Source organism: Temnothorax curvispinosus, unplaced genomic scaffold (assembly GCF_003070985.1).
Source record: "Temnothorax curvispinosus isolate PA1 unplaced genomic scaffold, ASM307098v1 QBEX01009282.1, whole genome shotgun sequence".
Lineage (NCBI taxonomy): Eukaryota > Metazoa > Arthropoda > Insecta > Hymenoptera > Formicidae > Temnothorax > Temnothorax curvispinosus.
The window spans coordinates 181,656-208,182 of record NW_020219062.1 but is presented as its reverse complement, the minus strand read 5'-3'; the positions used below and the strand labels follow the sequence as shown (position 1 = coordinate 208,182).

Sequence of the window (26,527 nt, the reverse complement as noted above, 5' to 3'; positions counted from 1 at the left end):
GGTCGGTTGCGCGTGTTATAAACCGCATGTAGCGAGCAGGGTGGAGCTTCCGGACATGTGTGCTACAAAAAAAAAAACGGCTGGACGATCGTGCGTTCCAACATATTATGTATTGAAAAAGATACGACGATTCGCGGCTGTCTTGTTAATTTCGTTTCGGCTACAAATTATTGTAATTTAAGAGGCACGTTTAAATTACCGTAATTTTCGATTATCGCGGCATTTCTGTGTCATACGCTTTTCACTTTTAACTCTTCTTGAAAGACTACTTGACAATTTCGATGACCATTCAAAAAATATTTTTATAAAATTTAAAGAAATTTTTTGTACTCTTTTCTGTAATAAATTTGTAATGACTTCCTATAAAGCTTTTCAACACAAGCTACAAAGTTAATACAAAATTTCTAAAGAAATGCTGAAAAAATTTATATCCATCAATCCAATTTCGGCGGCGATACAACGAAACCGCAATCATATATAACCGCTGCAATCTACATTGTACCTGATATTTCGGCTCGGGTTATTCTCTGCGTGCGAAATGCGTGAAGTTCGAACCAAAGTTTCGACTCTGTATTCGCGAGTGACATAAAACGATCCCACAGGAAACACAGAGTTCGCGCAGGGCAAGTTGCTCGATGCAAAATGCGAACGATATGAAAAGGCAGTCCCATGTATATTTGAATAAAGTTCAATCCTTTCCTTTCTCAATATAAGTATTCTTTCCATAAATATACCATAATTCTATAGTCAGTTTCATAAATAAAAACTAATTATTTGCAACATTATCTGTGCAATACGGCGCTACTATTAAATAGGTGTTTCATAATTATCACTGTGATAAAGAAATTCCAAAGTCCAATCTCACGATTATAAGATGACAAAAGACTTGAATCGGCATTTAAGCTCATCGAAACTGGTAATTACAGCTGCTGAAATCGCCTGTTAAAATGAGGTGGAGGCTATCGCATGCAGGCACACGTGTAGCGCATCTAGCAGATTGTATCGGTATGCATATAAACGAGAAGACAGAGTCAGCGTTAGGTTCTCTTAGAGAAATTACGTTGATGCTTAACAAGGCGTGAACAATTAAATAACGAATAAATTTCACAATCGCGATTACGCGCTACCTTAATATTCGCACAAATTTGTTCTCCGTGTGCTAACAAAAGTAATGCAAGGCAACTGGAAATCGTAGCACATACCAAAGATAGAGTCAAATAATAAAATTTGCAAAATAATGGTCGTAAAGATCCTTTCAAAATAAAAAATCAGCACCAAATAATTCTTTCATTCGTCTTCTTAATTTTTACTTTTATTTTGTCAGTTCCACCATGGTTTGATCTATTTATTTCATGTGATTTATTTAATTTTTAATCCATTTAAAATCGAATTTATATGAAAAGACTAACGCAAGCACGACACATTTATATGTTCGTCAGACGTTCGTTATATAGAAACGCATCGTCTTTAAAGGTCTCTCCGAATGCAGCAGCTAGCACAACGACAATTCGCCGCCGGTTGCCTATCAGCGATTGCGTTGACCTCAAAGCGATAACGCTACGCTAGGTACGCCCCTTCCACATGCATCGCGATATCGCGTAAGCGCGTGCACCTCGCTCTATTGTCCATGTCACCGAAATCGATCGTTGCGCGTCGCGACGCGACCCAAGCTTTGATATTGCGACGTCGCGGCGTCGCCCGTTGCAAAAAAAAAAATTCACGATATCTTCGGGGCGCGACATGATTTACGATCTCTCGTGAGATTTATCGAATAACACTTAGCTTATCGAAATCTCAGCGTCGTTATGTACTTGCCGATTAAAAGGTGTACGAGATAACTCATTTTTACGGAAAACAGCAGTGGTATAATCTATAATTTGCATATAGTAATCTGAAAATTTCGTGTAATTTTACATATATATTTATGAACAGAACATTCAGATATTTAAATGTGAAATGAATGACACAGGAGTTCTATTGCTTCCGAAATCGTGCAGATTATCAAAACACGATCCTTCGATAACGTCATAAATAAAATTGACTTTGCCAAGCTTAAATGCGATTTAAAAATCGTTGTAAAAAAAAGAAACGTTTTATTTTTACGTAATAGAAAAGCGCTTAGCGCTTGTAGAAGCGCCAAGAATTTCGTTATATCAGCACCGAAAATTAACGCTCGCCGTACAAAGTTCTCCCAATCAAATTATCGCATGCGGCGAACGACCCGTTATCGGATATCGTATCGCCGAGGACCGTCCGCGGAATTGGCGACGCTCGGTACGTAGGCGAACCACGCGACGTATCGTGCCTCTACCAGATGGGAGAAGGGCGTGCCTCTGCAGTCGCTGCACACTGCGCAGTTTATGCACGCGTTACGATCTTCCTGCATGTGTGTGCACGTCTGTAGTTCTGTAAGCTTGCAACGTGCACGAGCCGCGTATGCAACACGCGCGCGTCGCATACACAACCCATGCAGAATCGGAATGCAACCAAATTGCAAAATACCGCGTCGATTTTGGCGATAGATGAAATTTTCAAGAAATTTCATTGCGTGACGGAACACGAGTGCGCGGGATTGTTTTAAATATACGCGTGCGTAAGATTTCATATTTTTGTAGATTACGTATATAGGAAAAAGAAGGGAGAAACGGGAACGAAAGTTTCAATAAATCTTCATCAAGAAGCGATCGGGACGGGTGACTCCAATTTAAGAGCGCGGATAATGTTGTTTAAGAAATTCCCTTAACACCAGGGCTTGAAGACATTAAGAAACACGGGCAGCGAATAAATCATTTCGGTTCGCGGGGCATTTCGGCTAAGTGGCTTCTCCCCTTGGTCCAAATAAATGAATCTTAATCATTGGTTACATGAAATGAGACACGGCCTTGCCCACCGCGCTCATAACTGGGTTATACTTGACATTACACTACACTATATTATCCCATCCGGTATTGTTTCTGCTTTCTAGTAATTTTTCGATGATTAAAAATATGGATAAAATAAACAATTTTAATTAATAAACTATATGTAAATGCATTTTTAATACAAAAAAGCAATTGGAACATTCGTGTTAAGAATATCAATATAATTTTTAACTATCATAAAATACAATAAAATATGTAAGACACAAAAAATTTTTAATCGGTAAGTTGTATGTAAATGTATTTTTAATACAGAATAACGATTGGGGCATTTATTTTGAGAACGATACCAATGTAATTTTTAAATATTGTAAAATGCAACCAAATACGGATTAAGATTTTTAAAAATAGACTCATGCCATGCCTTTAAAAAATACTCTGCTCGTGTTATACGGCTCTTACGTCTCTGTTAAGAGAATTCAATGGAAAATATGTCGATATTCTCAGAAATAACATAACACGATGCGAAATAACCAGAGGCTAGCTCGCGCAGGCGAGTCATCGCGACGGCGCGAACAGGTAATGGACGACAAGGTGACGGCAATTTTCCGGAGATTCTGGGTTTCGATACGACCGTGAAACGATTCGACGTAACTACGAATCATATCGTGAATGACGTCCACGACGGAGTCGAGGAGCGTGGAGCGTGTCGGTGGCGAGGGTCCCCCTACTTCCGGCGAACCATATCCGGCAGAACGCCCACCTATATCTCGGTCCGCCAGACCGTGCATACTCCCTGATGTGTCCGTAATCTATCGTTCTATTGCGATCCAACCGGACGAAATCGTGAACGGCCCTAACCCTTCGACGTGCCATTCAATTTTCGTGTTGATCAAAGTTACGCTTAATGCAATATATATTTTTCGACGATAAACGCATATATATCGATGTTATCTTTATATGCCTGAGATAATATTCAATTCAATGTTACTTTAGCTCAATGTATTAGAATTGCTAATTAGAATAGAATAATAGTAAGTAAATTATCGATGTCCCTTTAAATAAAATTTCCATATCATAATTTCGTTTCGAGAAAGATGTTCTTCCTTTTGTATGCAAACAGTGTTTGCCGAAACTTTAGATTGAGATTCATGCAGGCAAAGTAGGTAAAATCATTTATTCACGCTCACAGTGTCTGGTTTAATAATACACAAACGTACGAGTCTTAATTGTTCTAAACTGTAATAAATTGTATAGCGCACGAATTACCGTCTTGCTCTGATTGTCAAGTTTATTGAAGTTATTTGATTTCATTCTAGAGAGCCTTCTTATTCTTATTTTTTTTTGCTAATAATACAATTTTTTTTGAGATTCTCATCAATGATATTAGAATACCTACTATGTTTGATAAAAATAAAAAAGAAACGTATGACAAGATAACGGAAAAAAATGCAATGCTATAAGCGTAAATCGATTCAATCTCTGTAATATTATTTCCTGGGAATGGCAACAATTTGTTTTCTTATCGTTGACAGCTCACTTATATGATAAATCGTAAAAATGTCAGTAATACGAATTTGTTTTTTACGGACAAACATACCATTTGCTCATTTCCACGTTAATCTACATCCGCGATCGTAAACAGGTCCATAACAAGATGCACGATGAAGACCCAACGACATCGTGAAATAGAGAAAAAAGCCGCGTATGTGCTGCAGCTTGTAGCTCGCTGCATATATCGCGCACAAAAACTCATGGTTTACTCCTCGTTTCGCGATTCTCCGAGGAACGACTTCCTTCGCGCAAGTTCTAAACGAGGGTTCATCAATGTGGCTTTTGCCAGAAACCGCAAGTGCGGCAAAGTAAAAGTAAGATACCGCAGGTAAAAAAAAATCTGTGTAAGCTGATATAAACGACCATATAGGATATCTCATTTATGCAGGGACCAAGATCTTAAGTGAAATTAAAATGTTGTGAGAAATCACGGGCGCTCATGAATTTTCGGTAGCGACAGCTTAAGTCAGAGCTACCTACTAAAAAATTGGAAGAGGCTGACCCTCCGCCGCGCGCCGTGTGTTACGGCTAACAGGATCCGTCGTGCGTCGATTGTCGTAGAGACAAATCGACTTCAATATTCATCACGGTCGCGTCCCGTTATCGTAATTAACGCAAGAGAGGCGGCGATATACGGCGCGCTCGCACACGACGATCCTGTCCACGTGGGTGTTCACGCGTAAAGCGAAGAAGCCGCGATGCGTGACGCAACGAAGAAAGTATCGGCGGACCGATGAACGAGGTAAACAATAAATGATCTTTTGCACCGCGTATGCTGACCTCGCAATTAAAAACGCCATATGCAGCTGGAACGCACGGACGGCAACGCCGGCGGGAGCGTTAAGTCAGTCTCGTAATTAATCACCGCAATGGTATAAACGGCATCTTGCGATGTTATCGCATGACGCAAACAAAATAAACTCACGCGAAGGCACGCGAGATGCCATCTCCAGTGGCGAGGAAGCTCCGATAATAAACTCGCGATCGGACAAAAGGATAAAACGGATAACGATTGATCCTAATTTACGATCGCAATGCAGATCTATTAAAAGTATTGATTAATACCAGATAAAATATCTAGTTTTGGACTCTCATAAATCTCGCTTTAATAAATTATCTTACAATTAACCTGCGAATAATCTAAACTTGATAAATACTTATTGTTAGTATACATGTACCTATAGAATAAATCAAAGCATAAAAACAATACTTTTTTTCTCTCTGTGGTCCACGTAACTCCTTCCATTTTATATTTTATCGATACGAGCATTAATCGTTATAGAGACGCGAAATGCAAATTATTCACTTATGGAAAATTACATATAAGTGTTACCAAGATACCAAGACAGAAATCAGTGGCTTGCAAACTTGAATCGCTAACCGGACTCATCGTCGTTGGAGCACGCGGCCGAATGAAATCGTCGGCGTGAATTGATGTGTACACACGTTATTAACTAATGAAAATTACACGCGGCCGCGCGCGCTACCGGCCTGACAATGGAGCGGCAGGTTAGACATTTCCAAGACGCATAAGTCAGCCGAGCGTTAGAGCAGAGCCTGCTCGCAAGCCAATGTACACTAACCATTTGTCATGCTTGGTTACTACGCGCGCGCTCAGGCACCCGAAGTGACTTCATAAACCTAACCGCGGATGGAACACCTGCGGCGCGTAAGGATGCTTGCGTAGCTTTTATCGAGGTGTCAACCACGGCGCTTAGTCGAAAAATTTAACGGCAGTGAAGTGTCATCGTGTCAATCTCTAAACAAACACACGCCTGGCTGTGCGAGCGGTTCCACGGAACTGTTTCGTAAGGCTTGCATCAACGTTTAGAATGTATGCATTAAAGAGTTTGCAATTGATTCACAAAGCAAAACTCTAAGCCGAGATATACAGTTGCCAGAAGAGAAGAATATTTCAATCTACAACTCTTGTATTAAAAATTTTCCTAATATAAATTTCTTCCGGCGCGCGATGACTCGCGAATTATTTCGCAGAGAAAAATAAAATTAATACGTTAAAAATAAGTTTAGAGTTATCGTTAATTTAAATAATGAATAATTGTTTTTAAGAAGAAAATTGAATGACTAGTTTGTTCACAAAGGTTGTTTCGCAGAGTGCATTTCTCACAAAAGAATTCTCAGATCAATTCGAGTGTTGATCGCGCGTTCGCCATGTTTCTCACAAATTTAAATTCTTAATACCAAATACAGCTCTAGCCGCTTCTAAGTAAATGCACCATAAAAGGAACGGAGAGTTGTCCGCGAGGGGGAAGTCACTCGTCAAGACGTCACGCTGGGCTGGGTTCGCTACGTTCCGGTGACGACCGGTCCTCAGGACGCAGTGTGGGTCCCGTGGTTTATGCAGGACGAAATCCGCGATTGAACGATCCGCGATCTCGATCCTGAGGAATTAAATTATCAATTATCCGAGCATCGGTATCGCGGCTGCCGCGGGCGACGATTCGTTACGGTCCCGTGACTCAGCGCGATATATGCCGAACGGGCAACGAGTCTTCGCGGCCACCCTAAAGATCTCGCCGATCTCGATGTAATAATAACGCACAGCAGATACACGCGGTAGCGCAAGTGAGAAAGAGGGAGGAAACGAAAAATTTAAAAACATTACAGCGAAGTAAGCGATCTTAATTGTTGGAAAATAAATTGCGTATAGAATCTAAAAATATCGTCTATGCAGCGAAATGCGAAACAAGCAAACATAATGCGCGATTGCAATTTGCAAAATGATTATGTTAAAAAATAAAAGGAAAGTATAGTGACAATTTTATAATAAAGTTGTTTCTAAAAAATAATTTCTTCGCACAGTATCAAAATGTACGTACATTTATCTGCATATGTATGTATATAAAATATATTTTTACATATATCAAATTTTCGTCACGAATCTCTATTATCTCAGGTTAAATATGATTCGTTACTCAGCGATACGATGCGCAGCGGCGGAATTGTAACAATGTTGAAACTATGCTGAACTGTAAAATATAAATGTATCGAAGTTATAACAGTGCGCAAAGTAATTAATGTCGTAAAAAAATAGTACTTGCGTGCACAAAATCATGAACGATTAATATTCCGCAAGATAATAAAGAAAATAATAGATCACTCACCTCACGGTTGCTCCGCCGTCGCCTGATGCCACCCCGAGCCTCCTCCTCCTCCTCTCGTGATTTCTTCTTGTTCTCCCATGGCACTCACACACCGATCACTCGCGAAAAGACAGTTACGATCGCGCGCGTATTAATCACCGGGAATACGATTCGCGCAGCGCTTTTCTCGGCACTTCCGACGTTAATATTCCCGCAGCGTTAATATAAAATAATCGATAACATTCATAGCGAATAACCGTGACGGCTAAACGTTCGAAGAGAATAATCGCGCGATCGCGTTTCGAAAGATAATAACGTGAAGACGCACGGAGCAACTGCCTGTCTGTGAGTCTCATCGCGCGAGTGAAAACAAAACGATCGCATGTAAACAGCTCTATGTATGCAAGACAACAATTCTCGAGCGCCACATACCGTACTATTCGTTACAAAATATTCAACATGATCGCAGCGCTGAAATTAGTGCATTATCGTTCATGCCAATGATCATTAATTATTTGCAGGGAACGATCGCATTTTCTCCTAAGTACTTGTCGCGACCGTGTCTCGAAGAAAAATAACGCGAGGACACACGTCGCTCGTGCCGGTGGCCAATTACTCGAGTCTCACCGCGCGAATAAAAACAAGGCGACTGAAAACAATAAGTACTACGCTATACGTGGCAAGAACAGATCTCGAATGCCGTGTATACAATTCGTTTGCTGTTATGAAATATTTAACGTAATGTAATGTAAAACTCGCCGAGTTTTTTTTTTCTTTTATCGTGCGAGCTAACGATTGGAAGTTATTTCGTGAGAGACGATTACGTTCTCTTTCAGCACCTGTCGCGATCGCATCTTACAATTAAAAGATGATACGCGGTATACCGTATCGTTGCCGCCGCGAAATATTTAATACAATAGAGAATTATTCGTGAGAAATGAACGCGCCGTTTCAGCACTTGACGCGACCGTGTCTCGGAAGATAAGACGACGTACGGGGCGGTTAGCCTCACTATTTATCTATCTCGAGTCTCGCGGCGCGGGCGACCTTGCGTACACAGTAGCGTCGCTGCGCACAATAGAACCCTAACATCGAGGCATCGCGTGCCAGTCAATTCAAAATATTTTAAGTATTGTGAAATAGATAACAGTGAATATCCTGTTCCTAGTATTTCATGTTATTTTAGATTAATATCTTATTATCGTATGTCAAATCCGGAAACTATTTGAAGAATAAAACTCACGTTTTAGTCGAAGATATTTATGTCTTAAATTTAAGTAACTAATTACTATTGTATTTTAGTAAATTTTTACAAAAACAAAACTGCGTCATTTTCGTAAATCGATAAATGTGTTATATGTAATGTTGGTAACACAAAAAAATGAAATCGCTGCAAAAATGTTTTCGGCAAATTATTTTTTTGACTTATTTAAATTATACGATTTTACTCCTTCCGAGATATGAACGTTTAGAAGGAAACTATTAATAACAAATTAATCTCCATTTTTCTAATTAACACGAAGATAAGCTTTATTTGTCAATTTCAATTCTCATTAAGGAAAAAGATTAAATAACTTGCTATGACAGATAAAATCTACTGTTATTAATCAATTTGTCGATATCGACTGATATTATTTTATTATATCTGCATAAAAAACCAAAAGACAGAATCATTCAGCAGTATAAAAAAGTGATATTATCTGAGCTGTGAAAATTAAGTAGCAATAGATAACAAATTAATATATATTTACATTACGTATTTTTATATTTAAAATTTTAATTCCCCTAGAATTAAATTATTTTAATATTCAAAAAATATTAAATAATTATTAAGAGAGCGCATTAAAAGTATCATTTAAATTTGATTGCCCTGATTATTCGACGTGTCATGTAAAACACATGTAAATACATGTAAAAGGAAGAAATTACACGCGACAAACCAGGAGTGATAACTTATATGAAGGCATTCAATCGATTAATATTCCGAATAATAATGACGACGTAACGTAATTATCGTTTTGTCAGAAATATTCACGCACATTAATTATAATTAACCGGACAAGCCGATAAACGTAAATAACGATTAATATAAGTGAAAGATCCTGCATCAATGGTCGGCGTGATACGGCTTTCTTATAATTACCGTTGTAATCTCGCGCTCGACATCTCTTCGCACTAAATTAATTAACGCGTGCATACAGATAATGCAAAAACTATTAATGAAAAATATATGCACCGCTAATGAGATATTTAAGTCCTATATATAATCCAATATTAATCAGATACGACAGAATGTGTTCATTTTTGCTTTGCCTTACATTAGAATAAATAAAATGTATTATAATATAATCAATTCATCAGTTGACACCGAAACAATTATTCTTTTGTATCACACATTCGATTTAAATTTCTTGAACAGAAGCTAAAAGTGCGTGCTGTTTTCAGCCCTTCAATTATAGCAAAGAAATTATGCCTATCGAATAAACGTAATCATTAATAAGCACATTTAAATTGGACAATTTGGGCGGCGTAAGAAGTAATACGGGCTTTCTCCGATAATCACGGGAAGAAGCTCGCTCATCGGCGCTGGATAATTATATTCGGACAATAATTAGCCTTAATAAATAAAAACGCGTTGTGCGATCGATAACTCATCCTTCGTGTAAGTTGTAAATTATATTATTAGCGACTTAATTGCTCGGTTATCGATGTAACACATTCGATGGCGTGACGCTGCTTAAAGTCATACAAGACGACCTTTCACGCGAATGCGATACGATACTAACTTTAATGCAACGTTTCTTGATTGAAAAGAATGTTTCTCGAAGATATAGGTAATAAATATTAGTGAATTAAAAATCTACATGTTTTCTTCAATTTTCTTGGTATTCTCGTTGTTAATGTTAATAAAAATCTTTCGCACGCAATTTTTATTAACATTATACAAATAGAGAATGCTGTTACAGTATCTTCACAAAAATTATGCTTCGGGACAAATTGCCCGTGAACGTTGTTGCCCCTAGATGCGCAACAATTTTCGCAAATTTTTCTTTTATTCCTGTACCAGTGGCCGAACAACCTCGTCCCATTTGTCCGTTTTGGGCGACAGTGTACGGAAGAAATCTTTCCGGTTTTGACGATAAAACCGGTTTTGCCTTCTTTTTTCGTTTCGCCAGGGAGCCTCCTGGGAAGCTTTTTCATTTTTATTTTTCCACATGCCTTTATATGCGGGCGTATACGATTCGCGCGTTTAATCTTTTCAATATTGACTCTTTATTTGTTAAGAGGGATCGTTCAATTAATCGATACTCAAATCGCGTTTATTATCATTTTGTTTATATTATTACGGACACAATTGGTTAAAAAAAAAAAGTCAAGGCTTTAAAAATTAAAGCAAAAAAAAATTTGATGATAAATCGTGTATAAACATATGAGTACGAGAATCTTCCTTATTTTCTGTATAATCGTCAGTGTATAATCATTGTAATTTATAGCTCTAAGCATTGCGTGTCAGTTAAGTTGCATGTTTCCTGTAGTTAAGTAAGTCGTATATAGCTAATCCATTACTAAACAAGACTTCGATAATGTTAAAAACTGGAAAAATGCGCAGACAATGTTTTATGTATGCAACGCGTGATTTACTGAATAACTGATTGCATTAATGTTCTCGTGTACGGAAATTTTTTAGATTATGATATCAGCGGCGCTAATTATACAGATCGGCAGGTACTTGGCGAGCGCAACATGTCACGCACAAAAGCGCGCGGTAATTTTCGCAACTGACACGAACACCGACGTTTTTCATTAGCACCGTTGGAGAGTTCAGCGCGAGTTAATTTCCCCTTTAAATAGATCGGCGCTTATGCTCGCAACCCATCATTAGCGTATACGTCGAACGAAAGAGAGAAACGCGAATTAAGAACACAAGGGACGACGAGACATTACGCGCTTCGGAGAAGAAGAGAGAAAGAGAGTCATTATTGTCCCGCACAAAGTAATTTAATGTTTCTCACTGCAGCCATCTTGTTTTTCCATTGAATACACGTAACACTTAAACGCTGAAATAAATTCGACGAAAGTTAAAGACGCGAAGCAATAGGGAAACTGACTGACTGACGATGAAAATTGCCACAATCCAATTGCCAAGTCGTAAACGCAATATTTTGAAGTCGTATTAGAACCTAGACGCGTCCAAATTGCATGTAACGTAAATGGCACGAATTGCTCGAGTTCTTAAGTCCACCCCGTTTTACAACGATTAGCATTTGCCAACGAAACGTTACACGACCCGCATCGCGGGATTAATAACGTCCTTAACGGTGCGCAATATAATTATCAGACACACGATTGATGTTCTGTTAACATTTAAGTTAACGTTTCTCGATATATACGTCGTCCGCGGGATGGACGTGCAGTGACGAATGACGACGGAGCCGATAAAATCGTTTCTTATACTGTAGCTCGACCGGCCGTTGCGCCGATCGCGGCCGACCGCGTAAATTGACGTCGACACGACGGTTACTTATCGAGATTCCTATAACGGTAACGGAAGCATATGGCGCGTGTTTAAGACGGGATTCTGCATTTTTAAAACGCACACACGATTGATCTGCGCGACCATATATTCGAGCGTCCCGAGGATCGATGGTCCGCGATGTGAAACTTGTGCCGATGGAAGATCAATGGGCTTCTCCACCGGAATATATCAAATTAAATGCTAGAGGTATTCGACCGATGCGATTGCTGCTAAAAAGTATAATACGGCAATAAATTATTGACCATGCTAATCGCTTACTTACGTAACTTCTTGTGCGTTTACATTTTTTATTAAAGAAGTATAGTTTTAAAAACGAATAATGTCTATAACAATTTGTAAACAGAATCAGAAAATATATTTCTTTCAATTAAAGGAAACTAAGGATCGAAATTTAAATAATGTACAAAATGTTTTATGTCATAGTGAAATAAATTTGCGTAGAAACGCAACGATAATAAGAACGAAACTATTAAGCGTATAATAAATGCGGGTGCAGTCGTTGAGAAAGCCATCGTATTTGCTATCTCGAATCGTTTTAAATACCGTAGATACCGCGCAAAAGAGGGTACATGTGACAGGCGAGTGAACTAATAAAACGTTGAACTAATAGTTCCAGCATAATCTAAAATGCTCGATCGAGTAAGTATGTATAGCGGGAAGTATACTTTGTGCGCGGAGCAACAAACGAGCGTCATGAAAAAGTTCGAATAAATAAAAATAGCGTAAATTTCGCAAAAAAAATCAGATATATAGAGCGTTTTTCTTCACAATTTCTTCACCAAACCGTTATCAGAAACAGCAGGCGAGACATATTGCCGATAAGCTGGCAGAATCGAATGACGCGTGAAACGAAACACGATGTCGAACAGGTTTTACCCGGTGGACACGGAGGCACGTTGGCAATCTGTGAAAATAGATGTAGGCCCGACAGTTCGATTTTACGAGGAAGTGATCCGTAGGCGTGTCGTTTATCGTCAATATTTGTTATTGGCGATATGGCCACTTATACTGACTCGCCGGCGCGAAAAGTGTTTCTATTAACTCGACGGCATATTGTGACTCACAATCGATACAGCCTCGTGTGGCGGCAACGTCTTCGAGAATTCAAACAACGCAATTTAGACGACTGAATAGGTTTCCCATCTCGATTTTACGCGGTTTCCAATGGACGTTGCTACCTAGGCGTGGTCATTCGTTATGATTCACACTCGATTGCCGTATCAATACTTTGGAATGAGAAACTATGTCATTTCGTGACTTTAAAATGTTTGAGAGTGCATTTGAATGTACCATGATGTAAGATAATAGGGTTTTCTTTGAGAATGGAAGATTTCTGGAAATATTATCTAAAGATAAATACATTTTGTAGATATCCTTACGAGTGTATTGAAGATAAAATATCTGTGTTGACCGATTGTTTTTATTTTAAGATACTGATGCGAAATAGTAGCCCAATTTAAACGAAATTAAGAATGCATCGATACAATTATCATTAAGAATCTCCAATATAAAACATATATAATACGCTAGAAATCCGATTAGTACAAGTCGAGGTTTATTCGCAACACCTCTATGATAAAATCAATAACGATCACGGACATTTTGCGGCAATGCGAGATCAGCGGCGGACAATTATAGTGAGTGTAGTAAACAGATCAAGGCGGTTCAGAAACAGCGACAGATAATTTTATCGCAGGACCGCTCGGGTATAGGTTACAATGTGGAAATAGACGTCCGGAGCTCGGCCGAGGAGAGCTCGCGCGGTGCATACGTCCAATTTTACGAGGAAGTGGGACGCATTATTTATCGGCAATATTCGTTGGTAATGTGGGTACTTACGGCCTCTGAAACGGCCACCAGAACATGCGTCCCGAAGTGACTCAGTCCGCGGAGCGGGCGAGTCGTAAAAGGCTCGTGAATATCTTCACTCAAAATTCACACGTAAAGTAACTGAAAACAATGTTGGTCGAACGTCTCTCTCGTTGCTCTTCCACTTTGCGAGCGTGGTGAAACGCGCGGCATAACAATTCGTGTCATAATTATTATTTGTTTTCCACGTTATTCTCCGCTCGGACACGAGTGCTCGATAATAACTCCTGTCTTCACGGTCTTAAAACCAGCACGGAATCATGCTAACGAAAAATATTAAAATCCTCTTTGCAACAAATGTAATCTGTTATAATTAAAATTTGTTAGATTTAAAATCAATACAATAATAAAGCAATTTTAGTATATTTAGTCGATAGACTTCAACATTTATTTAAATCTTATTAGCATAAGTCGTTTGTATTTTATCGTTTAACAATAATAGCCATTATAATCAATAAGCATGTACGTTAATAAATTTTTAAGGTTTTTATATTTACAAATTTCTAAATTAATGAATCAATTTTAACTCTTGATGCATCCTACGTTTTCTTCTCGTATTAGTATCCCAACATTTTGTATTTTTAACAGATTAACATCTGCAGAATTCGGATTTTATAATCTAAAAACTGTAGAAACAAAATTTAATTCAAAAATGTACAAAAATACATTTTTTTAATAAACATTAAAAAATGTTGAAAAAATCTAATCTGTGTTAGAGAACATCCATCTCGGATTCATAAAAAAATCCGAAAAAAAAAGAAATGCTCAAGATCTAGAACACACTCTACATAATGAATCTGCTGTTCTCTGAGACGCGTATAATCCGCCCGATTTTCTCATCTGTGCTGCGCAATAATTTAAAAAAGTGGTTTCGTTCTCCGGGCGCTGTAATAATAATTGCCGAGGCATATTCTCGTAGTCCGAGTGCACGTTGCCCGTGGGTTCTGCACAACGCACGATGCAAATCGACGCCGAAGCAAAACTACTGAAAGATACGTACTACACACAGGTACCCCTTGCATTACCGTGAAAGCGGATCGCTCGACCAGATGATTTAAAAAATTTGGCACCTCTTTAACACCGGCGAAATTTACATCGGCCTTAAACCTTCCGTCTCGATAGCGGGCGCGGCCTTTCGTCGACTTTAGAGCTCGGATGACGTTAACGATTCGTAAATTAAAAGTGCGCCATTTTGTTCCGGCAGCGTGGGCAGAAGGAGAGAAGAAGTTGTTCGCGCGGTTCTGGCCCGCGCCATAAAATTCGGACAAATTCTTTGTCGTTTCGCTCTCTGGTACACTGTTAGCGAATGCGATGCTTACGTGCGGAAGGTTGTTATTGAGTTAATCGCGAGTTATTTCCACTCGAGTTTCAGTACCGACAAAACCGATCGTTGACGAGCCACATGCAAATTTAACATTATTCCCCTAGGCATGGGGAAATGGGATAATTATTGTGTCTACGAAAAAGTAAAATTTTTTACTTTGCATGGAATTAGCATATTTCATTTTTTTTCAGATTAGAGTGAAATTCTAGATTTATGAGCTTATAGCGCGCAATAATTTACGTCCCTACATAATTAATTTCTTTCATTAATTTATAACTTAATTATTTTCGCTGCCATATTATTCAGCAATTAATTATAAAAATTTGTATTTTTATTTTAATATTCATTACTCAAAGAGAATCGTTAATATAAATCGTAATCAAGCATGCTACACACTAGTAATTCCTTCATCTTTAAATCGATCATTCTTAAAAAGAGAAATTTTCTCAATTAAATAATTTCAAAATTAGCCATTTTTGCGCGATTTCACTACATGAGAAGTAATGATTTCAGTGAACACGGTCGCTTATTATCCGAGAGAGTCGTAAATCAGAAAGCGCGCGTGTTCACGCCCGTTAAATGAGACCATCGAAAAATCGATCGCGCTTACGCGATATCGATAATCGAGTCTGCCATATGTAGCGTGAGAGTTGGGCCGCACACGAATTCCCCGTCGACGTGTTGAACCACCGAACATATCGGGATGCATCGAACGAACGACGTATCACATATGCCATTGTAAATTAATGTATTATAAATCGTGTACATCGTTGTAGCAAACTTTCTAGTTTAAAACCATCATATTGCGCAAATAATTTATTGATTTATCTGATATGTTAGAAACATGTGAGTAATACACGTGAGTTGAAATGTGAAAAGAAGGAGACTTTTTATTCCGTTCTGAGGAAAGGAAAAGAACCAAATAACTTGCGTTAGAGATATCGCAAAAGGATATAAAAAAAGAACACCGATGTTCAGCGAAAGCAATCTTCGAGTAATCTGAATGAAATTTGTACACGTTAAAAGCGGATTGAATTGCGTTTAGAATGTAATTTGGAAGTTAGTTTCTCGCGTTTTCCTTTACGATCGTGAAGACGTCGGAAACGCGTTACGATATTCTGCGAAGTTCCGCTACAGTTAACGCAATAGTTCGCGGTCTCTCCGCCTGTGGAATATTTCTGCAGCACATGGAATATTTCTCAGTGATCAATGTTTTATGGCACTTGCGGAAAGAGAGTTGTTCCGCTCGGCTATAGAAAATGCGAATCATCAGTATGCCGACGTCATTGTTGTGAAACTGTTTCCGATCGTTATTGTTATATAGTAACGTTAAAACATAACGTAACACAACTTCATAGTTTTCTTTAAATATACGATTTATTTTTTATACATTTTTTATTACTTCTTATTCAAGCTATAAGTGTAATCATTTTCTTCAAATAGGTGCTCACTAGTCTCTAGCTGTGTTCAGTTTGTCTCGCGAGATATTTGTCACATCGTCTTCCTAATTTTCTCAATATAGTAATTTTACGATAATTAATCGATAAATATTATTAAATCCGTGTATCTAGATCAAAGATTCATGTAATGAGATTTTCACTTCCATCACTTCATAATTAAAGTCGATAGATCTTATTTGAAAAAGTATCTTTTTAATAATTAGAATCTTAAAGATAAAGATTGTGTTTCCCATATGTAAATCCCACTGTAAATCTATAGTTTACATCGTATACTATATAAATTTTTAGTACTGGCAGTGAATATGGAAACATCACCTTTATCTTTTAGATTCCAATAATTAAAAAGATACTTTTTCACATAAAATCTATCGACTTAAATTAATCTATCGACTTTAAATATAAAGTAATTTTCACAGGAAATGAAAATTTCATTACATAAATCTTTGATCTAGATACACGGATTTAATAATATTTATCGATTAATTATCGTAAAATTACTATATTAAGAAAATTAGGAAGACGATGTGACAGATATCTCGGGTGACAAACTGACATGCTCGTATCTTAAGCAAGACGTACGTTAGTTTAATGATTGCGGCATATAATCATTAGCAATCGATAAGAAAGAGAGCGTTGCGGCTCCACCTGCGTAATTGAGCTCGTTTTAACGTCTCGCCGGCCGGCGTAAACACACCATGCATCGGTGCCGAGCAGAGCAGCCCCCCCGGCAACAAATTGTCGACGATAAGATCTCATTACGTCACTTGCGAGAGAACGATTATCAATGCATTGATGATTTTGCGATTTTATTCGTCGTGATACATGCTGAGACTTTATTCGCTGATTACACGGACTAATCTTTATTAATTACTCTCTTGTACACGAAGCAACTTAGCTGTCGCACACACGATGCAGTCGTGGAATCAGCTTATCGCAATTTGTCCCAGATTTTTCTAAAGACGAATAACTTTTAAATTAACAAGTTCTATGACGTTGTTTTTTAATACTCTTTTTTTTCATTTCATACAGCTTGATATCCGCGGAAAGAAAATAAAGTTTCCCATGCGAGACGAAGGCTCGCATAATTAAAGCCCACGCGGAACACTCGAAAACGCTGAGTATATAAATAAATGTCCTCTACATATTTCGTGATGCTTATAACGGCGTGTACGTAACAAAACCAAAAAATACAATCCGCAACGCCTATATAACTTGGACACACTTTCGCGGACGGTGTTTATTTATTTCGGGCACAGTCTTTAAATCCGTTTGAACAATTAACCGACGGCTTATATGCTCGCCGCGTGGGCGTCGCGCTTCGAATGTTACAATCTTACGACGTAATCAATGAGAAAGGCTTTAACGTGTCACGCATTTTTTTCTCTCGCCTGTTACGAAGTATGATAAGAATGCGTAAGTCAACTTTCCGAGGCGAGTGCGATCCGGAATTACATAAATAACATCGTATCACGATGTATTTTCATTATATTTTAATCGATCATATTTTAGTCGCATCATCGTATTTGCATTGCGTTGAACCATTAGTAATATAAATTAATATTAAAATAAACCATAATGTTTATAACATTTAACTATTATCATTAGGATGTAAAATTGTAAGTATTAATTCTCTTAGAACCACAAAAAATTAATTTGTTAATATACCTACTCAGAACCACATTTTTCAAAACGCAGAAAGTATGGCTCTGATGCTCCTTTTCTTTCAACGGCGTTTATTCTCGATCTTAAGCCAGCTAAAAATGAACCGTGCATGTAATCTAGCGCGATTATAAATTTTCCGTTCTTCCGCCGTTCCACTCCCGGCAGTTTTCCAGCGTAACGAGAATAATTTGTCTGATGAAGTGTGTGGAGCCTTGTTGACTCGCCCGCGGTCGTGCACTAAACATTGTACATTACAGAATTACATGGCCAATAAAAAAAATGATAAAGGATCACCATATAAACCCGCCACGGTTGAAATCGGAATGGCACCTGCGCTGAGAATTCCGCGATCCCACGTTGAAACATTAACCGGACCCCAAAAAGTCCGCATTAATTTTAACCAGAAAGATTACCCAATTTTAGTGGTCGTTAACGGACGAGGTTACTTCCAATCGGCAATGTATATCGTTGAAAAATATCTTATATTTCTTCGATAAACGCATGTGACTGAACACATCACAGGAAACACATTTTCTAGCAAATGTGATATTTCGTACGCGATAGAATTTCTTCAACTTCGCAACGCTTCGAGTTTCCTCATCATATTATCTCGATTTAATCATACTTCTGTAAAATCGTCTCGTGTGACTTAACAGTTTCATAAAACACACTTCAATTCCCTCGTTTCTTTACCAAGTCAAAATGTTTTCAACATTGAAACTTTTCATTAAAAAAAAAAAAAAAAAAAAAAGAGCAACTTAGATTTCACACGGAGCAAAAGCTTTTTTGTCGCTTGAAATCGTATGACAGATTTCTTACCTCGTATAAATTCTATTATTCTCTATCTCTGTAATCCTCGTGAGATACACGAGTTATATCGACACGATCCTTTCGTGTCAAGCATGCATGGTGCTTGAATATATCGCGAGCGCATTCATGCTATGGGATAAATGATATTCGGCATATCGTCCCCGACAACAGACATGCATCACTTTCTCGAAGACTGCAACCGGCACGGATGATGAATCGTGCCACGGAATCGTTTCATTTTTCACCTCCCTCGAAAGAAGCCTTATACCCGGGTATTGCCTTTAATGCGCTTAATGTGAAAAATATGTTCACGGCGCGCCATGTACCTAGGCGCGGCAATATATTCGAGTCGATAAACGCGCGATTTTTCTTATTCCCTGCAGCATAGCCTCGATGAAATATTTCGGTATATTAATGAAACGCGCGTTAATGTGGTAAGATTCCTCTCGAGCCAGTAGAAATTCGTACCAAAATCACGTGTATTTGCAGCACGCCTATTGAACGAGCGTTCTATAAAATCAGTGATATCGAAATTCAATTCATACCAGAATTCGTAGAATATTCACATGTAATTTTAGAATATTCTCCGCCAATTATTCATATAATCTCGATATTTACGATCTCACTGCCGTTCACTCGTTCGCAATCAATAGAATAAGATTTTCCACGTGCGTTATAAATCATGACGAAAATTCTATAAGACTAGAAACCAGAGAAAATATATTGCAAATTTCAACAATTTACGGCCAAAAAACGAAGACAATCTTGTTAAGTAATGTAAAACAATGTACCCTTGTAAAAATTAATTGATTAAATTAGCTATTTTTAAGTAATTGAACGGAAAATAGTAAAAAAAAATGTTTTTAATTATATATGGAGGGGTAAAAACCATAGTGGTGTTGTAAGTCAAATATTTAAAAAAAATTGACTTACACCGCACTGTGGTTTTTACTCCTCCATATATATATAATATAAATTTCTTTTAATTTGTAACTGGACTAACTAAACTAACTGTGACTAAATTTCAATCTCCACCATTGTGATACATATCATAATTGTTACAGCATCGTCTCGACATCTCGACAGCTCTCACTATAATATGTAAACGACGTGTCTCGTATCGAGTTTCGATAGCGGCGTTTCCAGACGTCGCCATGGCACGTGTATTATGCACCGCGACGTTATTAATGCGTCTCGCGAACACAAGCGCGCGATGCACCGCGTGTCTATTAAATTGGACCGGATGCTAAATATGCTGATTCCACGCTGCAGGTGGCGACGATGGCGAGAGATGACCGCCACGGTGATGGTAGGTCATTCAGAGGGGAGGAAGGCCGACGACCGATTTTCAACCGGGACAACCGAATTGCACGCGTGTCTTGGAAGAACGGGTTCCCGGGAGGGCTGCCTCTTGTCGATTCGTCGCTCTCGCGAGGAAGGAAAAAAAAAGCCGGGAAGAAAAGGGATCCACATCCCAAGAATCAAAACGCGTGTATTTATCACCGCCGTTAATAACGCTGTGCTGCACAGCCGGAACATCGGAAGTTATGATTTCATGAGAAATTTTTGAACTCTCGTGCTCTCTCTCTTCCTCTTTAAAAATTAATTATTTAATGTAAAAAAAAAGTTTGAAATTATATCGTCTAATATTGCAATAAAGCTGTATTCGTCTCTAAACTTCTATCTCTTTGAGACATAATAAATAAATTCGATCGTACAATGAGAGATTTCTAATCTGAGTTTGTAAGTCAAGGTACGATAAGAAATTATTCACTATCTGACTGCGATAATATCTGTATAGAAAGTACAGATTTTATATTCGCACAAAATAAGTTAAAGTTTAATAAGTTATTAAAATACAGAGTACTTTTTGTGAAAGAACACGAAACCACACAATATATATTATACATTTTCGAGATAACCAACAATTTTCACGAAATAACGTGGATTCGCGCGGCCGATATAATAAAACAGGTTCCTCGGAGATGCTTTTTTTCGTGCCTGGCGTGTCGAGAACCCGATCGCCGATTCGTCGCACTCTTGAAAAGAACGGAGTTGCCACTCGCGCATATTTATCACCGTCGTTAATAACGCACGAAAAAATACCTTATCGCCTACCGCAACGAATTTTTCGATGGTTGCCCGTTCAATGATTCGATGAGAATTAACTTTGTTGCACAGGGCATAAAAGCAATCACGAGTAAAATCACTTTACGACCTGCCCAAATCGGGTGTAATATTTTAAGAAAGGTACTTTTATAAAGTGTCGACAAGAAAACGATAAGTTTCTCTATTGCTTCGAATTTTATTTTACATAGTTAATTGGATAAAAAAATTGTTAATCGAGAGAAGCAAGGAACATAATCGACACATTTAATATTTCTACATAAATTATATTCCTAAAATAATTGGCACGGAGTACAAATATAAGCAAGAACGTGTGTTTTATTCGACGGAGATCGAAACAAGACTCGCAAAATCCGTGACTCCCGGATGTATATCGGTTTATCGAGTTTTTCCGACGATAATGTTAATTCCTAGTTTCTAGCACTTCGCAGTTCCGAAACTAAACAGCTGATACACCTAAATGCACCGAGCTGATCGTAAATTGATACCCACTGGCATGCTGATGCTGCGAACCTTACAATGTTTCCTAAGTATCGACACACCTCGCAATTACGGACGTAAACTACTAAGCGAGGAAACGCGAATGAAATGCAAAAGGCACGAAATTGCAGCTTTGTAACAGTAAACATCACCACTTCGCGCAATCTAGGATCATTAAATCGAAAGAACTTGTCAAGTGCAAACCTCGCAGTTATTTCGATTACTCCGTTATAATGTATATTTATTTCAATTTTATTTTTATCAATTTTAACTCGTTAAGATATGGTTGCAAGGAAAAATTTATAGAAGATACAATGATATCATCTCTATTTCAAGATATAACTTCCATTTTTTTTGTCTATCCTTTTCTTACTTATTGTGTTTTTATTCTTATTATATATTAAAATTTTTATATTTTATTTAATTTTTTATAGAGAGATTTGTTCATATTTTATACAAGTTTATGGTAATAATGTTCATATATATAATACCCTGTTTTCGATAGGAGAATATCTCATATTAACGAAAAAATATATTAAATTTTTCTAGAACGTAATCATTTACAAAGGTAAATCAGATCTTTTCTTCCCGCTTCGTTCGCACTGTGCGAAGGAAGAGAAGAAAAAGAGTGCGCAGGAAAAAGAGGCGGAAGAGGAGGAGGAAGAAGAGGAAGACGAGGGTGAACGCACTCGCCACACCCTGCCTTAAAGATTGTAAACGATTATTAATGCTCCACTGCGGCTGACCCGTAACCTGGCGGTGGGTCTTCTCTCGCAACGTCTCTCCTCGTCCTTCTCGCCCCAATCCTGTCCCTTTCCCGTGAACCCTCCTTCTTTCTCCCTCGAAATAATCTCGACTGAAATACCCAGGCAAGATCGCGCACGCGGATCGCCTCTCGACGGAATCGATCCTTATCCGGCTTTTTTTCTTAATTAGCCCACCAGGGCTCTCTCTCACTGTAAGGGATAAATAACATCGGGGTTACGTCCGGTCACGTTAACTAATTTGCGTAACACGCCGCAGACTCTCGCATCGAAATCTTCGCGCCAGCAAATCATCCGGCTGTTGCGAGCGGAGATGAATTATCTGGATGGAGAATGAAGGCGAGGTGCAGTGAAATATAAGAGTGAGGTATAAGCAGTAAAAAAATAAACGGGCAATTTTAATACAAGAAGGAAATAAGCGTCAGCTTAAACATATTTTTGGTACTTACAGTGTTTTTTTACACTTTCAGTCTATATTTCATTGCGTTTGCGTCGTAAGATTACGCGGGAATTCTTTAAATAAAATAAATTGCCGAAAAAGATTCCTAATTGGAATGCAAATTGTTATGTATATCTCATTTCACGAGGCAAAATCTTCCAAATACTTGGAGACGAATGCGGAAATGCGATGGCGCGTTCGCGCCAGCTCGATGTAAACACGATAACGCAAACATAAAGATAACGCGGTGTCGCGCACGATGTGAATTACATTCCGCAAAATCTCGCGACCTTTGTACACGCGCTAATAAAATTTCTCGATCCGAGTCCGAGTTCGCATGATATCCGTTCATTAGGAGAGCCGTTCGAGTGGCTCGAGGGAAACGCGAACGTTACGATAATTAAATAAAACGGAAATAAACGAGCCGCGAAAAGCAGGCGGTAGTGAACGACGACACTGAGGCTCTTTCCGCGCGAAAATATTTGCGCGTCAACGCGATTTCTGGCTTTCCGAGTCGCGTCGTTTCAAAACGTCCGGAGAGCCTCGGCTCGAAGCGTTAAGTTCGACGTCTCGACGATTCGCCGCGTTCAGGCGCAATATGACGAGTATAAAGATAATGAGGCGGCGCACGGCGACTAAGAGAAGTCGACGAGCAATTATGCAAATCGCGCGTGACACGTGCTACGCGCGACGACGGCGGTGCTCATTATCGAATGGTCTTACGATGAAATACAGCGCGGGAAGAAACGTACGGAATCGGCCGTACAGAGGCACTGACCCAATGAGTGTGCGTTGCGGTGCTTAAAATAGAGGGGCCCCGAGGCAGTCTGGAGGAATATAAAACCGGTGCGAGAGAGACAACGGGAAGAGGCGGACGAAGGGTAACGTCGGTAGTCCTGTTACGTACGTATTTACGGTTCGATCTCACCGCTCACCGATATCGCGACGGTGCGTATAATTTTAATATCCAACCGTTTCTCGTCGCGTCGCCGGAGATGCGACACGATACGATGCGCGCGTAAAGATAACGAGACGGCGCGCGGAGGCGGACCGGCGCGGCGCGAGAATTATGCAAATCGCGCTCGGCGCGCATCGTGTATTTGCAAGCGCGTCGATACTCGATAAAGGCGGGATTTAAAATGCGCGCGAGTATACGCGCTCATTTGTCGCGATGAAACCGCGCGATCGATTCTGGGTGGCGTCCGTACAAAATGGAACGTTACGAACGCGTAAAGTAGGCATTCAATGAGGGCAGAAATAAACTCTGTGGCTCGAGGCACGAATTCACGGTAGTTTCATGGGCTCGCATATTCGTTCCGCTTGATTGGCAAGTCCGTTCGCATGGGAATGTCAAACGATTATCGACCGTGCTACCGTGCGGAGAAATCATCAAACAAAGATAATTGAATTTATAATTGCAATTTTCCTACTACATTTTTTCTAAAGATTACTTTCTGAGAATTTTTTTCCCGAAAAAAAATTTCAATATTATTCAATATTACATAATAAAAAAATATTGAATTTTGTAAAAAGTCATATAAATAGATATAATTATACAACCAATTCCAAATCGATATATATCATACAAAAAGTTCAATGTTACAACTTACGATGATAATTCGCAAAAGAAATACAGAAATTCGCGAAAAACTTGACAACTTGGTTAACAGAAAAGCTCGTTCACGAAGCGCGATAGCTCGTTCACGAAGTTGTCCCTCCAACGTGAGAACTTAATTGCGAAGGGAGAGACGCGGCCAATTGATTCCACGTGGCATTGACCGGACGGAGACGGACGCGGCTCCGACCGATTCAGTATTCGGAATGGAAAGAAGCCGGGCGGGGGGTGAGGACCACGCGGCGCAAAGCAGGGAAGAGGATTACAACGAAAAAAGAACGTTAAGGCAAAAGGCTAGAAATAGATGCCGTGACTCACCATGAAAACCATGAACCTTGATTGCACGTTGGCGCTCCCGATGTAAGTCAGCGTTTCCAGCCACCGTGATGATCGCCGGGGTGGTGTCCGCATCCACTTCTGCGTCGCAGACTGTCCTTCGTCGCACTCCACAGTCGCGCGAAAAACAGTCCAATATCACTTCACGATTAACGCGATCACGCACACTGGAGATTTCCCCTTTTTTTTCTCTCTCTCTCTCTCTCTCTCTCTCTTTTACCTGCCTCTGTCGAATTCGACGACGACGCGGACAGAGGAACAGCGCGTTAGAAATTATTGTCGTTGATAGAAGTGCGATAAAGCGTGCGTGTTTACCCGCGAAACGCGATCCTTATTGCTTACGCGAGCGTACGGGAAAAAATGCGCGTTCGCATTTCCAATTCGTTATACAGTCGCGATTAACCGGCGTGACCTCTCTTCGCCGGTACAATATTATTGACTACTAATTGATCTATCTAAGTAACTTATTAATTGGCTATCGGTGACGGCGAATATATTGGTCTACCGGCATTCGATTGGTATACTGGCATGAATACTGGCCCGTTCGGCTCCGGTCACCTGCAACATACAAATGCGTCGTCGTCCGCATTAGAAATTGCCGCTTGACGAAACTGGAAAACGTAACTATACGCGTCGCGGAAATCATAATTCTGGTCGCCTTTGTAGCGGAACGACGCAGATTTAGGACGAGAACCCGCGGAGACCCGAAATAGAGATTATTCTCGTTCCGAATCGGCATCGAATTTCACAAACGTCGCTGCTTCTAATTGTACGCATTTGACGTTCCGAAGAATACTACTTACAGGAACAAACTCGATATATGAATACAGTGATTTCTACTTTAACTGTATTGGTTTCAACAGTTAGCAAGCACTCGTATTTAAAAATTAATCAAATATAATCATGATAATTTCTAATATCGTTACTAATGTAACTAATGATTACTATTGGAGTACATTTGAAAATTCACTTGTTATTATCTCTTATAATATGCAATCTGTACGAATTTCGTCTCGTTGAAACTTAACTATATAAAAGATAACGATACAATTATTTTCAGAATTCGTAAGCTACGCTTCGTGCAACTGAACAAAAGACCTCTCCAAGAGAAAGTGCTCAAATCAGCGCGCTGCTTTACCAAGGCGGAAGTGTCGACCTCCATTATTTTGTTTCGAGGATCTAGTATGAGTGATCGTGTCACCGGGAAAAACGTAGCGGATCGGATAATAGAGTGGGCAAATGCAACGGCATCATTTTGTGGGGCGCGGTCGAGTGTACTAGGCCAGACCCGTGACGCACCCGGTCTTTATTTAAATCATTCGATCCGTCACGGTATAATCGATTAGCGCTAATAGCGGAAATAGAGTACACCGTAGTTCTCGAAGATACTCGCACCATTCCCATCACGATCATCTCCCGATTGATCGATCGATCGACAAATGATTATAACAGCATCTAGATCTCGAGATGTCTTGGTGAATAGAAACAAAAGGCTGAAGGGGTAATTCTCTGAAGAAATGTTGCATTCATTTTCCTTTAAAAATTTTAAAGGAAAGTCTGTAATAATAATAGTATTTAAACTTTTGAT

General features: G+C 39.1%; 1 protein-coding gene across 1 annotated transcript in view; it reads right to left on the bottom strand.

The window, feature by feature from the left end:
* LOC112458858 overlaps positions 1–26,527 on the bottom strand; it is a gene marked incomplete at its 3' end in the record, with an annotated part of 144,617 nt that overhangs the window by 99,297 nt on the left and 18,793 nt on the right. The window contains exon 2 of the mRNA XM_025022680.1: positions 24,922–25,497. Within this exon, the coding sequence (XP_024878448.1) occupies positions 24,922–25,014 (93 nt within the window). The remainder of the gene's footprint in view (positions 1–24,921; positions 25,498–26,527) is intronic.